General features: G+C 43.7%; 1 protein-coding gene across 5 annotated transcripts in view; it reads right to left on the bottom strand.

Annotated features, from left to right (window-relative positions):
* Nucleotides 1-212: 212 nt before the first annotated feature.
* Nucleotides 213-18,755, bottom strand: part of SLC11A2 (solute carrier family 11 member 2) — a 46,122-nt gene continuing 27,579 nt past the window's right edge. For all 5 annotated transcript variants that reach the window (XM_053558007.1, XM_053558008.1, XM_053558010.1 and 2 more), the window contains exons 9-17: nucleotides 17,051-17,206; nucleotides 16,229-16,387; nucleotides 15,057-15,143; nucleotides 13,943-14,062; nucleotides 13,648-13,797; nucleotides 12,712-12,785; nucleotides 11,716-11,869; nucleotides 8,713-8,766; nucleotides 213-759 (exon numbers count right to left, since the gene is read on the bottom strand). In XM_053558007.1, coding sequence (XP_053413982.1) covers nucleotides 682-759; nucleotides 8,713-8,766; nucleotides 11,716-11,869; nucleotides 12,712-12,785; nucleotides 13,648-13,797; nucleotides 13,943-14,062; nucleotides 15,057-15,143; nucleotides 16,229-16,387; nucleotides 17,051-17,206 — 1,032 coding nt within the window. In that variant the 3' untranslated portion in view covers nucleotides 213-681. The remainder of the gene's footprint in view (nucleotides 760-8,712; nucleotides 8,767-11,715; nucleotides 11,870-12,711; nucleotides 12,786-13,647; nucleotides 13,798-13,942; nucleotides 14,063-15,056; nucleotides 15,144-16,228; nucleotides 16,388-17,050; nucleotides 17,207-18,755) is intronic.

Genomic DNA, 18,755 nt, shown 5'->3' with positions numbered 1-18,755 from the left:
AAAAAATTCAAGAAAAGTGATAACAAGGACAATTATAATTACAAAGCAAGCTGATAACTGGGGTTAAATAATGATTACCTAATAGAAGAAATGTTTTCTTTAGAAATGATATGTTTAATATCAGGATATATCAAAGATACATAGTTTTATCTGGCCAATGTAGACTGAAGTGAAACTTGACTGGCACAGTAAAATATCACTTTACAGGACAGTCAATCTGACGAGCTCATTATGAAAAAGAGCATATTTCCTATCCTTTCTCACTTGTGATCCAGATAAAACAAATATGTGATTGAACAATATTTAAAAAAAAATACAAAAGATCAGTTTCATATAACCTTAAAACTCTACCCAAACTGATATGTTCAGGTTTACATAAATATGTATACACATATATATATATATATTTTAAATCCCAGGAATCAAGACACAAGCCCATAGGGGTGTGTGGCCATCACAGGCCTTAATTCTGGCTCTTGTATGACTATTGTGAGGTACGTGGGTCTCTAACCTACACTTTTAGCTGTCAGTTTTTAACACCCTTCCCATGAGGAAATCTTTGTCATTTGTTCAAAACATTTGAACAAAACTCACCTCTGAACTAACAGAGATATGTTAACAGGACATCTGGCACTAAAGGGCTTAGAAAAAGTAGTTCTCAGATAATCTTTCAGTTGTCAGTCATCTAGACACCAGGGAATCGGCATCCACAGTGTTGAGAAGGTAGAGTTCAGGCTGTGCTGTCAATCCCAGGTGGTACTGAGGACAAAAAGATAGAAGAAGTTCAGAATGATTTTCAAGCATTTAAACATTCAAACCTAAAACCAGCATATCAATTTAGGCCTTTTTAAAGTACTACAATATTGATTTTTATTTCAGAAAAGAAATGGCTTACAGATACACACACGAATGGCTTCTGATGTGTGAAACAGGACCTGAAATAGTTAAGGGTTGAGATAGTGCCAACTGCTCTCAGCAAAACCAGCACTCTGACTATTGTGACACACTGCCTCAGGGTGGGTGATTTCGGATCAGAGCAAACAAGAACTGAGTTCTCTTGTATGAGTTTTGTATTAGGAATCGAATTTTAAATGGTGTAAATCTGAGCCCAGTATAATCCTGGCCCCTTTATCCTTTGGCACCTGAGCAGAGAAAAGCCTCTTACTAAAAACAAAAACATTAAGTGGCCTGTACTAACAGAGAGGGAGATGCCCCGTGCACTCTAAACGTTTGCCAAGCTGAATCAGAATCACCTAGGCTGCTTTTTCTTTTCTAATTTTTTAAAATTCCAGGTTAATTTGAGGTCACAAAAAATTAGGTTACAATATTTGCATTTGTTAGATAAAGTCCTATAGGCCACTTTTTTTTTTTTTTTTTGAGACAGAGTCTCACTTTCTTGCCGCTGGTAGAGTGCTGTGATGTCATAGCTCACAGCAACCTCAAATTCTTTGGCTCCAGCGATCCTCTTGCCTCAGGCTCCCAAGTAGCTGGGACTATAGGCACCCACCAAAACACCTGGCTGTTTTTTAGAGACAAGGTCTCACTCTTGCTCAGACTAGTCTCAAGCTGGGTGATCTTAAGCAATCCACCCGTCTCTGCCTCCTGGAGGGCTGGGATTACAAATGTGGGCCACTGCACTCGGCTTCCTAGGCTGCTTTTTTTTTTTGTAGAGACAGAGTCTCACTTTATGGCCCTTGGTAGAGTGCCATGGCATCACACAGCTCACAGCAACCTCCAACTCCTGGGCTTAAGCGATTCTCTTGCCTCAGCCTCCCGAGTAGCTGGGACTATAGGCGCCCGCCACAACGCCCGGCTATTTTTTGGTTGCAGTTCAGCCGGGCCGGGTTTGAACCCGCCACCCTCGGTATATGGGGCCCGGGCCAGCGCCTTACCGACTGAGCCACAGGCGCCGCCCTCCTAGGCTGCTTTTAAAACACATTTCCAGGCCAGGGTTGGTGGTCTGGGCTGTGGTTCATGCCTATAATCCTTAAGGAGGGCTGGAGGATTACAGGGGGAGGCCAAAGCAGGTGGATTTCTTTCTTTTTTTTTTCAGAGACAGAGTCTCACTTAATCGCCCCCTTGATAGAGTGCTGTGGCGTCACACAGCTCACAGCAACCTCCAACCCCTGGGCTTAGGTGATTCTCTTGCCTCAGCCTCCCGAGCAGCTGGGTTTACAGACACCTGCCACAACACCCAGCTTTTTGTTGCAGTTTGGCCAGGGCCGGGTTTGAACCCGCCACCCTCGGTATATGGGGCCGGAGCCCTACTCACTGAGCCACAGGCGCTGCCGTGGATGGATTTCTTAAACTCATGAGTAAGAGCCCAGCCTGAGCAAGAGCTAGACCCCATCTCTACTAAAAATACAAAAACTAGCCAGACATGGTGGTGTTTGCCTGTAGTTCCAGCTACTTGGGAGGCTGAGGAAAGAGGATTGCTTGAAGCCAGGAGTTTGAGCTTACTGTGAGCTATGATGATGCCACAGCACTCTACCCAGACCAACAGAGTAAGACTGTCTTAAAAAAAAAACAAACAAAACCCCACATTTCCTGGCTCCTGGAAAACTAAATCCAAATGTTTTTTATGGGATCTGTGATGTTATTTATTTTTACTTTTTCTCTCCTTAGCACCCAACGTGGGATGACATTGAGTCTCATTTTAGCCGTACTGTTAATACTTAGGGCTTTAGGGCCCCTATTATCACTTTGCACTGAGTCTATAAGTTAATGCAAAATGTAAACTAAAAATCTATAGGAAAGAACTGCCCCTATATAGTGTAATGCAAAGGGTACTGGAGTTAGGGTCAAGCTTTTAACTCCAAAAGTTCCCATTTACTGGGAACTTCAGCATGTCACATACCCCCCTAAAGCCTTATTCTACTTATTTGTAAAATGAGACTACATTTGAAAATGCAAAGTACACTAATATATCATTTCATGTTAGTCTTTGATAATACACTCTTTGAGATGGAGTAAATCACTCTGTTGCCCAGGCTAGAGTGCCATGGCATCATAGCTCACAACAACTTCAAACTACTGGGTTTAAGCCATCTTCCTGTCTCAGCCTCCCAGGTAGCTGGGACAGATGCCTGCCACCAAGCCCAGCTAATTTTTCTACTTTTAGTAAAGATAGGGTCTTGCTCTTGCTCAGGCTGGTCTCAAAACTCCTGTGTCAAGCAATCCAATTCAGCCTCCCAGAATGCTAAGATTATAGGTGTTAGCTATGGTGTCTGGCCAAATATATACATATATACATATACATATATATATATATATTTTTTTTTTTTAAGAGTCTCAGTATGTCGCCCTTGGTAGAGTACAGTGGGGTCACTGTAAGCTTTGCCTTAAGTGATTCTCTTGCCTAAGCCTCCCAAGTAGCTGGTAGTATAGGCACCTGCCAAAATGCCTGGCTATTTTTTGCTTCAGTTGTCATTGTTGTTTAGTTGGCCAGGCCGGGTTTGAACCTGCCACCCTCGGTGTATGTGGCTGGCACCGTAACCACTGCGCTAACGGGCTCCTGGACTAATATATTTTTTAACACATTACAAATCACCCTGTATAAACTCACAGGCTTGATGCGATGACTATGTAAAGATAACATAGACCAAATGGGCTTGGTGCCTGTAGCTCAGCAGCTAGGGCGCCAGCCACCTACACTGGAGCTGGTGAGTTCGAATCCAGCTTGGGCCTGCCAAACAATGACAACTACAACCAAAAAAAAAAAAAAAAAATAGCTGGATGCTGTAGCGGGTGCCTCTAGTCCCAGCTACTTGGGAGGCTGAGGCAAGGGAACTCTTAAGCCCAAGAGTTTGCAGGTGCTGTGAGCTGTGTCACCACGGTACTCTACCCAGGGAGATAGCTTCAGACTGTCTCAAAACAAACAAAAAACATAGACCAAATGGTACCCAAGATAAAACTATTCCCAACTAATGGGCTAGGAAAATACTATGTTGCACTGGCTTTAGGACGTGGACATGGGTCTTCAGACTTCAGCTTGTTTATTCAGTCTTAATCTCAGGCTTTAGCAACTAATAGCAATTGTCAGGCTCACTGACAATTCACTGGAGCCTTTTTCAAGTGAGCACAGGTGGTGGTCTTCCTCATTATGTGTAGTAAGCAAAGGTTGCATTATTAGTTTTAGGGTGCCCAGAATGTATCACTTAGATGACTTAATAGAGACACCTTCTTCAGTGCAGAAGTTTGTCACATTGTTCTTAGACACAGAGAAATGTGGCTAAATAGCACAGAAATAGGCTAAAAGACTTCCACGGGCAGACTGGTAATGCAAATGAGTAAATTTATTAACCAATAATTCTTGGCTATTGCTAGGGTAGGCCCATAGAGGGCCTGATCATTCTCTATGTCTGCCAGAAGAATTCAAACTTCTTAAAATTTTGCACAAGCCAAGTGAAGTTCAGTTGGCAACTTCTGAGCTAAAACATATTCTATCATTAATCAGAGTATCAAGCAAATCCTTTGCTGTGTTGGTGTTCCTGGTACTGCTAAACAAAGCCTGGTGTCTTGACCCAACATGAAGGGCACGCTATATATTATACAGAATAGCTTGGGAATGAAAATATGGGTTCTGGAGTTAAGACTGTTCAAATGCCAGTTGTCCACTCTTTAGCAATATGATGTGGGCAAGTAACTTTTTGCCTTTCAGTTGACTCATCTATATGGAGGCTGATCCTTATGCTGTTACAGGATTAAATGAGATAATACGAGTCCTCAGGCCTGAATTAAAAAACGAGACAGATATTTTTGTGTTCACAAGCTAAGGTGCTGAGAGAAGCTGGCACATTTAGATTCATTGGTCCTACCAGTGAAATAATGGAAAATGTTCCAGAGCTACAGAAAATCAGGATCTTCAAATTGTTCCCCATCCTATTTTAGTTATGAACTTAAACCCAAAGTAAGGACAGCTAAATGAGGAAGGACAACACGGAGAAAAAAATTTATTCCATGTTACTTCTGTGGTGTTCCTTACTCTGTTCAGCTCCTGAAAGGCAGGCAAGGAAAGGTCGCAGCAAAGGGAAAAGGAGTTCCAGTGACACGCTTGGGATGATCAAGGGCTGCCTTAGATTTTCCCGTCATGTGTCTAGTAACAGCACTGATAGTTCACTCTGCCAGTTTCACCTTTTTTCTAAAAATAAATGATGACAGTATTTCCATGTATAAAAGCTCGGCCAAAATGCTCATTGTTTTTTTTTTTGTTGTTGTTGTTGTTGGTTTTTTTTTTTTTTTTGGCCGGGGCTGGGTTTGAACCCGCCACCTCCGGCATATGGGACCGGCGCCCTACCCGCTGAGCCACAGGTGCCGCCCTATTGGTTTGTTTTTTGAGACAGAGCCTCAAGCTGTCACCCTGGGTAGAGTGCCATGGCATGACACAGCTCACAGCAACCTCCAACTAACTCCTGGGCTCAAGCGATTCTCTTGCCTCTGCCTCCCAAATAGCTGAGACTACAGGCGCTTGCCACAAGGCCTGACTATTTTGTTGGTTGCAGCCGTCATCGTTGTTTAGCAGGCCCGGGCTGGATTTGAACTCGCCAGCTCAGGTATATGTGGCTGGCGCCTTAGTCGCTTGAGCCACAGGCACCGAGTCTGCTCACTGGTTTTTAAGCTAAACAATTTTGGCTTCTCTTCAAATACTCACTAATTTTGGCAGCACATGCAGAATGTGAAAGCCTCCTTCCATAGTGGGACAAGACTATAGATAGAAAGATATTCTGCTCATAGAAGAGAAAAGCAGAATACATTTTTTTTCAAGTTTAAACATGGTTAATTGCGTGACCTTTGGCAAAACTATTTGAGTAAGAAAATTAGTGTCTGAGTGCCTGCAATTAATGCCTGCCTTCTGAAGACTCCACCTGTTTCTTTTTCTGTCCCTTCTGAGGATGGAATCACTCACAGTGTGAGCCTCGTGTGTCATTCCAGGTGGGAAATGATGTTTCAGTATTTCTGTATCGAAGTTGTTAAAACCCCGTTAATAAAGTAATTTCAAGTTTGAAAAAATACCCAGGAAACCAGATTGAAAAAAGAATTTTTTTTAATTACAAACCAAGTTTACATATTGTCAAATGGTTACTAAAGGCTCACTTGTAACCACGCCTAACACCAACTAGCAGGGCCTCACAGGAGCCAAACGAAAGCTTTTCCCCTTTTCCCTGGTAATTTCCAGTATACTGTAGCAGCACAATTATTTAATGTCACATTTAAGGAGGACAAGGACCAATTTATATAAAGTACAACTGTACATCCTTAAACATTTCACACAAACACACTGCCAAAATGCACCACATAAATTGGCAATGGAGGACTTAAATTTCTACATATTGTTTATTCACCAGCATACTGGTTGAAAATAATGTCTCTCTGTGAGGATCAAATGGAATTATGGAAGTAATTTTAACACTGTAAAACACTACACACTGAGTATTATAAAGTAATACTTAACTGGGAAGAAATTTTCTTCTTCTTCTTATTTTTTTTTTGAGACAAGAGTCTTACTCTGTTGCCCTGGCTAGAGTGCTGTGGCACCATCATAGCTCACAGCAACCTCAAACTTTTGGGCTCAGGAAAGCCTCCTGTCTCAGCTTCCCAAATAGATGGGACTACAGGCACTTGCCATAATTCCCAGCAAATTTTTTTTTTTTAATTTTTAGTAGAGATGGGGGTCTTGCTCTTGCTCAAGCTGGTCTCAAACTCCTGAGCTCAAGTGATCCTCCAACCTTGGCCTCCCAGAGTGCCAGGATTACAGGTGTGAGCCACTGTGCCCAGCCAGGAAAGAAATTTTCTATCATTGCAAGTCATAAATACAACTTCTAAAAGAATGCTAGCAGCTTTTACATTTGCTCCTAAATATTTGTGAATTGGAGACTGACTGGATCCACCAGACCGGGGGAAAGGCAAATGTTACTATATCTTCTGTCATTCTGGCCTGCACCTCCTGCAGGCAGACAAGGGCTTAACACGTCAGTCCCTAGTTATCTTCACAGAGCACCTTCACAACCAGTTTGGGGAATGATGGTGAAGAGGTAGAGGGCAGACATGAGGAGAAACAGTTAGGGGAATTGTCATTCATGATTCTATATGTACTCTTATCATTTGTAGGGCTAAGAAAAATGTCTAGCCAGTAAAACACAGTAGTGTACCCTTAATGCCTTATAAAAGATGATCCAATCCATCCAGTCCGCACTTTTGACTGTGTACAAAATACCAGTATTAATGCCTCTGGGGGCTCAGATGAACAGAGAACATCAACCAACCAGGAGTCCAGACGGAAAGCACCAAAAATGGTAAGTCTTTCAATGCTATTACTGTTCTCACCAAGTCAATGGTTATAAAAGACTTTTGAATATTTATCTCCAGCAGACAAATGTGATTGATTTGAGATAATCACACAGGCTTCCCATTTAAAAATGTCAGAAGTGGCTGAAGAACAGCAGCTTCATGCTGAAGACACCCATTTCCTCTGACTTCAGAGCTCCACCATCTGGTTTCAAAGTTTTTTTCCCTTTGAGGAAACAGCTGTAGAAAGGTAGCCCAGTCCAACCTTGCTGATAGAACTTTGCAACCACAGGGACACCTACTGGCTCGCTGAGAAAAAGCAGGCTTTGCAAGAATTCAATCCATAGCTCCTGACATTGCCTTACAAGCAGAGGCAGAGCTGGTGCATCAGAATGTAATCAATTCTGGTGAGATGTGCTTTTAGGAATGAAACAGATGGCTCTTCTTCCTCCCTTGAGTCTTTTTTTCCCCACCCTCAAAATCTCATGAGAATGTCAGCTCATAAATGCTACCATCTTTTTTCTATCACCACCCTCCTAGAGGAGGAAAGTGAAGTTTTACAATTACCTGGGCTCAAGAGTAAATATCATCAAGAGAGCTTGATACTAATATGAAGTTTATAAAAATCAGGACTCCCAAGGAAAATCTGGTAAGCTTTCAATCTCTGAGAAAAATCTTCAAAAGGTGATGAGTAACCACCACCTACAGGTGAGTTTTGCTACCTGCGTATCTTTCACTTCTTTGTTTTCTCACCCCTTTCAAGTTCTACTGAGAAATTAAAAGTGGGAATAAGTTAAAAGACTCCTAAGCCTGACAGAGGCAGATGTCTCTGAATTTTATACTTCAGCTGGATGACCACCCTACTTGAGATTTTTATATAATTCAAATAACTGAAAGGCCATATGTAAGGAAAGAATTTCTTTGCCTTTTAAAATCACCCTATTTTGATAAATAAAATTTGTATGCTCGTTCTGTCATTTGTGGTATGAAAAATGTATTGCACTTTCCAAAAACTGTTTTAAACATATAGACTGGTTAAGAAGCATGCATACAGGATTATCTCTGAAAAGAACAGATCAAACTAGCTAGCCTGTAGGCAGCTACTTAAAGAGTTTAGTGTTGGATTGATAGTGGCAAATGTTAGCTTTTCAAAGGTCCTACCTAATCGAGTTCCCAGTTTAGGAAGTCAAAAAGAGAAAAATAATTCCATCTTTCAAACACATACGAAGCAAAGTCTTCCCCAACCAACAGCTGAGTCTTAAATGCAGTCTGTGCATCAGCACATACTTTTGGCTACGTTCACACAGTAAACCATAGAAACCCACTGGCTCTGATGGCTACCAAGGGAAGACAGACAGATTAAACCAGTGTTTACTTAGTATAGTCACCGGTGGCTTCTTCGGTCAGCGGGACTTTGGAGATGCTTACCGTGTGCCCACAGTCCAGGAAGGACATGCCCAGTGCAATCAAACATTGCCAACCCTAAAAGATAAAACATGGCATCATTCACCAGACTCTTTGAAGAGCCCTCCTTAATAACTCAAAATGAGGTTATGAGGCTCACACTGATATTCAAATGCAAACCTGTTCCCTTCCCTTAATGTCCAGCTTTGCCCATCTTCTACCATGACAGACTTTACAAGTCGTTTTCCCAACCCCATCCGTAAAAAACTCCTGGGATCTATCTCCCTCAACAAAGTCTGTCCGTACTGTTTTCAGCACTGCGCTCCCTCTGCCCCACTGCTTTGTGTTCATGCTTTCTTTGTATCCAACTGGGAGTTCCCTGAAGACCACCTTCTTCAGTCCTCCCCATTCCTTACGAGGAGGAGAGTAACAGACGGACTGATCCACTTGGCATAGTCCTGAGCTGCTCTGTGAAGTTTCTGTTTTGGAGCTAAACAACAGCAACCCACTCTAGAATCGGCCCTTATTCTAAAAGTAGGTTTTCAACAGTCTCACTGGTCTCAGGCGGATTGAGGACAATTGGGCACCTTCACGTCCGTTTTGCATTATGAAAGGATCCCCCCAACTTCTACAGTGAGTTTTTTAAAAGCAATTCCTGCCAATTTTTTTTTTTTTTTTCCAGTAGAGCTGGGGTCTCACTCTTGCTTCATCTCGTCTCAAACTCCTGAGGTCAAGGAACCTTCCCGCCTCGGCCTCCCAGAGTGTTAGGATTTCAGTTACTTTTCTCAGTGCTAGTAACATTCAGTTACTTATTTTTCCTTGAACTAAATCCCAAAATAAAGTCAGTACAATCTGTGTGTGCACAAGATTTAGTGGGAAGAAAAAGAGAAGGGATATATCAATCCAGGTTATTTCTCCATCTTTTTTTTTTTTTTTAGAGACAGAGTCTCACTTTGTCGCCCTCAGTAGAGTGCTGTAGAATCACAGCTCACAGCAACCTCCAGCTCTTGGACTTAGGCGATTCTCTTGCCTCAGCCTCCCCACTAGCTGGGACTACAGGCGCCCGCCACAATGCCTGGCTATTTTTTTTGTTGCAGTTTTGCTGGGGCCAGGTTTGAACCCGCCACCCTCAGTATATGGGGCCGGCGCCCTACTCGCTGAGCCACAGGTACTGCCCTATTTTTCAATCTTTACTACAATGATTTTTCTCAATCAAGTACCTAGCATGTGGCACATCAGCACCCAGTGAAGTGTTCTAGAGACCAACAGCAGGTGTCCAGCCTCCATCCTTTACCCATTCTCTATAGTAGAGACAGCATAAAGTCTACTGCTCCTTATCACCAACCCTTCTATTTTTCAAAGAAACCTCTATAAAACAGGGAGAAGGACTTGCTGCTGCTATGGCTTTAGCTGTTTTTCATTAATGTAAGCAATGTAAAGATTTTGGCTGGGCATAGTGGCCCACACCTATAATCCTAGTACTCCTGGAGGCCAAGGTGGAAGGATTCCTTGAGCCCAGGAGTTTGAGGTTGCTATGAACTATGATACCACAGCACTCTATCCAGGGAGACAGAGTGAGACTCTGTCTCAAAAACTAACAAACAAAAATCTGTGTACAGATTTTGTGTACCTTTTCCATGTAGCTATGATTTTGTAAGCATGATTTTTTTTTTTTGTTTTTTTGAGACAGAGTCTCAAGCTATTGCCTTGGGTAGAGTACCGTGGCGTCATGCTCACAGCAACCTCAAACTCTTGGACTTAAGCAATTCTCTTGCTTCAGCCTCCCCAAATAGCTGGGACTGCAGATGCCCACCACAACACCTGGTTATTTTGTTGTTGTTGTCATTGTTGTTTGGCAGGCCTGGGCTAGGTTCGAACCCACCAGCCCCAATGTATGTAGCCGGCACCCTAGCTGCTGAGCTACAGGCATTGAGCCAAACATAACATTTTAAAATGACTCTAGAACACTCCAATTAGAGAATATCACTACATGCTTATTTCTCTGCTCAGCTAGTAAGCTGGGCTATGCACCCATGTGTCCCACCCTAACACCCTACAGCACAACTGTCCAGCCCACTCTCCAACTCTGCCTTGTACCAGTCTCTGCTCTCTGTACATAAACCCTCCTTTGACTTCCTCACACATACTACACTCTCGTTAGGAATTACTAAGAATGGAAACCATACAGAAGTAGCAAAAATGAATAATGACAAATCTTTTTCCTTTTTTCTTTTCTTTTCTTTTTTTTCTGAGACAGAGCCTCACTCTATCACTCTGGGTAGAGTGCCATGGTGTCACAGCTCACAGCAACCTTAAACTCTTGGGCTTATGGGATCTTTTGCCTCAGTCTCCTAAATAGATGGAACTACAGGGGCTCATCACCACATTCAGCTAATTTTTCTAGGTAGAGAAAAATATAGTAGAAATGATGTCTTTCTCTTGCTCAGGCTGGTCTTGAACTCCTGAGCTCAAGCAATCCACCTGCCTTGGCCTCCCAGAGTGCTAGGATTTCAGGCATGAGCCACTGTACCCAGCCAAAAAATGACAGATCTTAAGAACCAAAGCCACTCATTACTGCCTAGAAATACTCTTTTTTTTTTTGAGACAGAGTCTCACTATGTCGCCCTCAGTAGAGTGTCATGGCATCGCAACTCACACTAACCTCAAACTCTTGGGCTTAAGTTATTCTCTTAACTCAGCCTCCCGAGTAGCTGAGACTATAGGTGCCCACCACAGCGCTTGGCCATTTTTCTGTTGCAGTTGTCATTGTTGTTTAACAGGCCTGGGCCAGGTTCGAACCCGCCAGCCTCGGTGTATGTGGCTGGCGCCCTACTCACTGAGCTACAGGTGCCGAGCCAGAAATACTGTTTCATAAACAGCTGATTTGACAATTCTGTATAAATTGTCTCAATAACCTAAAGGAAGACTGCTATGTGTTCCTTGGATCTGTTTCCTTCTATCTGTCAGTCAGCCTCACCTCTACCTTCCCCCCATGCCTGTGCCCTACCACCTCCAGCCTGGACTTACCAAGTAGAACACAAAGCTCAGATAAGCCACGCTGACCACAGCAGCCACCACGTATAATGCTATATGCCCTAGGTCCCGAACGTAAATCACTACAAAATACATGTTGATGGAGCAGACGATCAAGACCAAGATCCCACCTGCAATCCTCCAGCCTCTGTAAAAGAATGAGCACAGTCACTGAGGGATTAATCCAACCTGCCACAGACAGAAAAGGAAACTGTTCTTTGAGGGGTAACAGAAAGGAGTTAGAGGCACTCCAAGATGAAGTGAAAAATGGTTCTTATTATGTTCCAAATTAGGTCAAATGGGCCAAAGTTAGACAATGACAGGGAGAAAGAGGGGGAAAATACCAAATAATCCCTAATATTTAGGTCCCTAGAAATACAAGTTATTTCAAATACCCATGTACCCTTTAAAGGTATACGTAAAAGGTACCAGCTTACGCCTTTCTCATGAAGATCATTTGACACAGAATTAAAGTGCTTCACACTTTGGAGTCTGAAGTTGAAGAGTTAAAGCCCCAAGAGCTGAACTCCCCTCTCCCACATTGAAAAATGTGCTTCCTCTTCCTTTACTACTTCCATGGCCTCCGTTTTCTTTTCTTTTTTTTTTGTAGAGACAGAGTCTCACTGTACCGCCCTCGGGTACAGTGCCGTGGCGTCACACAGCTCACAGCAACCTCCAACTCTTGGGCTTCCGCGATTCTCTTGCCTCAGTCTCCCGAGCAGCTGGGACTACTGGCGCCCACCAAAACGCCCGGCTATTTTTTTGTTGTAGTTTGGCCGGGGCTGGGATTGAACCTGCCACCCTCGGCTTATGGGGCCGGCGCCCTACTCACTGAGCCACAGGCGCCGCCCATGGCCTCCGTTTTCTAAGCCAAAGAGTAAGCAGCTAGCAATCACCTCTCAAAGCACACAGCTCCCATCCAGGAATCATTTCTGACTGGCCTTTTCCCACATACCAGCATCACTGTTGAGGAACTAGGAGAATACTCACATTCCATTAGCAAAGTCATTCATCACTGGCCTCAAGCTTGTAAATGTGAGGATGGGTATGAGAGCAAAGGGAAGCTGGAAAAGAAAGATTAGATACTGAGAGTCGTGTCATCCCAGAGAACAGTAAGGCTAGTGAAAGGGAAATACAAACCCTGCCTCATCTAAATCTCCATGAGAAATAATTATTCCTATCATTTCGACACATCCAAGCATTTTGTTGGCAATCTGTACAGCTGCATAAACCTAGCATCAATTAAGATCACAAGTATCTTTGTGTCTTTACAAGTATTTGTATGTGACTTGTCTTAACTTCAACTGTGTCCTATATGTTCATGTATATTTGCTTGGATTAAGGAACTATAATTTTGTGTTTTACATGTAAGGAAAACGACAGATCTTAAGAACCAAAGTCACTTATTACTGACTAAAAATACTCTTTTTTTTATTTTTTATTTTTTTTTGAGACAGAGTGTCACTATGTTGCCCTCAGTAGAGTGCTGTGGTATCACAGCTCACAGTAACCTCAAACTCATGGGTTTAAGTGATTCTCTTGCCTCCACCTCCCGAGTAGCTGAGACTATAGGTGCCCACCACAACGCCTGGCTATTTTTTGGTTGCACTTGTCATTGTTGTTCAGCAGGCTGGGGCCAGGTTTGAACACATACCATTAGCAAAGTCATTCTTTACCAGCCTCAAGCTTGTAAATGTGAGGAAACGTAAGTAAAGGTCATAATTCCCATTCAACAAGCTTAAAATCACCAAACCATTTCTTAAAAAGTCGTTTAGATGTCTGGAATTTCATATACATTTACTGCAGACCACGTCTCTTTCTTCCTCTCAGTGTCCCCCAGCACCCAGCACCTGGCTTAGGACGCAAGGGCAGCACATAATGCTGCCTGACTAAATGGGATGTGAGTTTCCCCTGCTCCCTCCTCACCTGTAAGCTCTGTAAAACATTCAGGAAATCATTCATCCCCGTTAGATGCTCTACATCTTGGAAGACAGCAACAAGCAGAGTGGGGACGATGGCAATAGAGCGGGTCAGAATCACTCGGGCAAAGCGTGACCATTTTAGGTTCAGGAATCCCTGGAAGAAAATACAGGAGCAGAATGAATGTCTGGAATAGAAAACAGAGAAAGGTTTGGGGAGGCTCAAGATAGACCTCAGAAGCATGAGGTTAAGAAGTGATAGAAGGGCTATGCCATCTCCCTCCATTCTGTGCCACACGTACCTCCATGACAAACTGGCCCGAATAGGTTCCTGTCATGGTGGAGCTCTGTCCTGCAGCCAGGATCCCCACTGCCCAGATGTAGAGTGCAGCCGGCCCAAAGTAACATCCCAGCACAACTCCCTGGGAGAAACAAGGAAGAAAGGTATGTTTAAGCCAACTATTGTGTTTAGACAGCACTCCAAACGACGTTCGTCTGTGGCATTTCTCCCACTTGACTGATGCCCACCACATACACCAAGTGCTATCCCTGGCCTTGTTCCAGAAGCTAGGCTCAAGTTCCAACCTCATTCTAAGAGCTTTCAATCTAAACCTTACTAGATGCTCCTTCATTCCTTAGCCTAGCTCTTTCTCTTTTCCAAGCTTCTAAAGCCTTCACTTCTTCCACTTTAAATATTGAAAAAAAGAAAAAGAAAAATTTTGGCTTGACACCTGTAGCTCAGTGAATAGGGCACCTGCCACATTCACAGAAGCTGGCGGATTCAAGCCCGGCCTGGGCCTACTAAACAACAATGACAGCTGCAACCAAAAAATAGCCAGGTGTTGTGGCAGGCACCTATAGTCCCAGCTACTCAGGAAGCTTAGGAGAATTGCTTAAGCCCAGAAGTTTGAGGTTTCTGTGAGCTGTGACACCATAGCACCCTACTGAGGGCAACATAGTGGGACTCTGTCTCAAAAAACAAACAAACAAAATTTTCCAAATTATGTTTCTTAACACACCATTGTAGGAAATGACAGTAGGAGTGCAGGGAAAGTTGAAATAAACCTGGGAAATGCTGCACGCTGTGTATCCCACTCCTGGAGGATCACAATATAACCAGCATACGGGGTGGAGACCGCAGTAAGAACAATCTCCTAAGAACGCTTTCGTTAGTCACCCAATTAATATCCTGTAGAACACTATACTACCAACATGAGTTTGAAAAATGCTGGCGTACGACCCATCTTTTCAACTGATCCTCTATTCTCTTTGAGGTAATCCAAAATGTTTGTCTGGCATCCTAACTTCTGAAATAAATGACACCCCTGAGGAGATATGCTGAGATCTGAAGCAAACCCCCGAAGACCAGATATGATGAGAATCAGAAGCAAAGATCACAAATCTGAAAGTGCTTACCCCTTTGTAGATATCCACAGCCAGGGTGGAATTATCATCAGGGAAGAGGCCAGCATGGGGACTGCTGCTGTTTTTACAGACTTCAACCTAGAAGCCAAAGCAGTTCAAGAGCAACTTTTGTTTTAAAGGTAAGGACCAGGGAAGAGCTCTCCTACAGTTCAAACAGTCATAGAGAGTTAGGCTGTAGGGTGTGATGCTGGCAGAGGCTGGTAGCAATATAACTTGGAATATTCCTCCATAATCTATCTACATCCCCAAGTCAGGAATCTTTACTGAGCTAAGAGTGTGTGTGGTAATACATAAACACTGGGGCATTTTAAATGACAGGAGAGGCTCTTAAGAAGGCTTCAAAGGTGAGCAAGAGAACACCAGACGAGAGAGCCGTTGGTCAAAGCAGACAGGAGTCAGAGGTCCAGGGACAGGAAACAAGTGGCGATCAAAACCACAGGCAATTAGAAATCAAGAGGATACAGAAATCAAAATGACAAAATGGCCTAGCTGCGATGGCTCATGCCTGTAATTCCAGAACTTTGGGAAGAGTAAGGCAGGAGGACTGCTTGAGGCTAGGAGTGTGATGTTGCAGTGAGCTACGATTGTGCCACTGCACTCTAGCATGGACAACAAAGCAAGACTCTGTCTCTAGGATCGGCACCCATAGCACAGTGGTTACAGCGCCAGCTACATACACCGAAGGTGGCGGGTTCGAACCCGGCCTGGGCCAGCTAAACAACAATGACAACTGCAACAAAAAATAGCTAAGTGTCTGGGTGGCCACTTAGTCCCCACTCCACCTGTAGTCCCGGCTACTGTGGAGGCTGAGGCAAGAGCATCGCTTAAGCCCAAGAGTCGGAGGTTGCTGTGAGTTGTGACATCGAGGGCAACATAGTGAAACTCTGTCTCAAAAAAAAGGACTCTGTTTCTATAAAAAGCAAAACAAAGTCTTAGTCACAGTTTCTGTTTTCTGTTTGTTGGTTCCTCCCAATCAAAAATCAAAGATGACAAAAATGGGTCTAGACTAGGTGAGCCCCAAGACTGCAGCTGGACTGCATGGTGACTTTAGAGGGTAGCAGTGAGGCTCCCTGAGCTCCATGTCACCGTAGTATTCTCCTACCCCATTCCTGTCTCCACTTCACCCCAACTATCACGACCACCCAGGACTCTGAAGTACTTACCACCTGCTCGTTGGTTTTGTCAAAAAATGCTTCGGCAAAGACGGAGACAACAAAGACGTTGATGATGAAGGAAACAAAGAGAGCAATGCAGGATTCAATGAAAAAGTACTTATTGGCTTCTCGGACTTCCCGCTTGTTGCTCCGGTTTACCTGTCTAGACTAGAGAGATAACAGCAGTCGTTACTTGTTGGCCTGTTGGAGCAAGTTTCCTTGGAGCATTTCAGGACCCTAGAGTCAGCTGAGAGATCCAGAGGACAAACAACTGACCGGATGAAATGTGAGAGATCCCAGCCTCATCTCCAGCTGACTTCCCTGAGTGCCAACTTCATGCCCTTTAAAGGCACTGCACATCCCCACATGGGGACCAGGGACTTAAGCGACTATGGAGCTCTCAGTTATTGTGGCTGGAAGGGCCATCAACCCACAAAAACTACCTGATTTCAGTGCAAAGGTGTGTAGGGCTTATGACTCTAATTACAAAAGTTTCCGAGATCACCCAATAAATTATTGTGTAAGACTGACTAATAAAAGCCTGGTTGGACTCTTGTACTCTTGACCTCCAGAAGGCCACTAGGCTTTTGAAATTTAAACAGAAACTCTCAGGCATTCTAGGAACTTCAGTGGGGCCAGTAACATGTGGTCAATTTGATGATAAAAACAGAGTCCAAGTCCAGGCATGCAGAGTCTATAAAATGTTCACACTTAGAAAACAACATGCTCCTCAGAGCTCTAACAATTGTAAACTAATTTTGTGTTCCTTGAGTTAAAGGAAAGGATCCCACTAACTACCCAGAGGACCATGGAGGTAAGAGCCTTGCTCACCTTGACTAAGGCAGAATGCAGGTACATGTTGTGCGGCATGATGACAGCTCCCACGATGCCCACGGCCTGCTGGACCTGTGAGGTGTGGCAGTCTGAACAGGATGGCACGAACATGCCCTGGAGGACCTGGCTCTGGTTGGGTTTCACTGTAACATACTACATGCCAACATACAGCTATTAGCTTTCCTTGGAACACAAAATACTAGGGATACTCAGCATCCTTTACTCCTTACAACCTTTTCTGCCAACTACCTAGGAGAATGAGGAATACAGAATCAAAGAACCAAGGAACATAAGGGACTTATTGCCAGGGGTCAAAGGATTCAAGACTGAAGTATTGTGATACTTTATATCATATTTTTGATAAATAAAACATTGTATAGAATGTAATTAATATTCAAAAGAAATAAAATGGCTAAAGCTCTTACTGTCATTAGCTTCATAGTTAATTCCTGTGAGACAGACCCAAGAATACAGAATGAATTCTTGCTTATCTATACTTATTCTGTTCATTTATGTCTATCCACAAATCACTTGATGAGGCTGGACATAGTGGCTCACACCTGTAATCCTAGTATTCTGGGAGGCCGAGGTAGGTGGATTAGTTGAGCTCAGGAGATCAAGTCCCCTCACAAGAGTGAGACCCCATTTCTTTTTTTGGCCGGGGCTGGGTTTGAACCTGCCACCTCCAGCATACGGGACCAGCGCCCTACTCCTTGAGCCACAGGCGCCGCCCATGAGACCCCATTTCTACTAAAAATAGAAAAACTAGCTGGGTGTGGTGGCCGACACCTGTAGTCTCAGGTACTCAGGAGGCTGAGCAAGAGGATCGCTTGAGCCTAAGAATCTGAGGTTGCTGTGAGGTATGATGATGCTATAGCACTCTACCCAGGGTGACAGAGTGAGACTGTCTCAAAAAAAAAAAAAAAAAAAAAGGCTCGGCGCCTATGGCTCAAGCAGCTAAAGCGCCACCAAATACACCTGAGCTGGTGGGTTCAAATCCAGCCCGCGCCTACCAAACAACAATGCCAGCTGCAACCAAAAAAAATAGCCGGGCACTGTGGTGGGCGCCTGTAGTCCAAGTTACTTGGGAGGTTGAGGCAGGAGAATCACTTTAGCCCAGGAGTTGGAGGTTGCTGTGAGCTATGATGCCATGGCACTCTACCCAGGGCGACAGCTTGAGGCTCTGTCTCAAAAAAAAAAAAAAAAAAAGAAAGAAAGAAAGAAAAAAAAATTTACCCAGCATGGTGGCTAACACCTGTAATCCTGGTACTCTGGGAGGCTGAGGCAGGTAGATTGCCTGAGCTCAGGAGTTAGAGACCAGCCTGAGCAACAGCGAGACCCTGTATCTAAAAATAGCCAGGCACTGTGGTGGCACCTATAGTCCCAGGAGGCTCAGGAGGCTGAGGCAAGAGAATCGCTTGAGCCCAGGAGTTTGAGGTTGCTATGAGCTGTGATACCATGACACTCCATAAAGGGCAACAAAGTGAGACTCTGTCTCAAAAAAAAAAACAAACAAAAACAAATCACTTGATATTTTCTCCTATGTACCTATGTATACTGAGTCTCATTCATAAAAATTTGTCATACATGTTTACCCCTGGTTTAGCATTTCTTTTTTTTTTTTTTTTTTGAGACAGAGTCTTACTATGTCACCCTCAGTAGAGTGCCATTGTCTCACAGCAACCTCAAACTCTTGGGACTT

Source organism: Nycticebus coucang, chromosome 12 (assembly GCF_027406575.1).
Source record: "Nycticebus coucang isolate mNycCou1 chromosome 12, mNycCou1.pri, whole genome shotgun sequence".
NCBI lineage: Eukaryota > Metazoa > Chordata > Mammalia > Primates > Lorisidae > Nycticebus > Nycticebus coucang.
The sequence above is the reverse complement of the archived record's forward strand: the minus strand, read 5'-3'. Positions and strand labels throughout refer to the sequence as shown.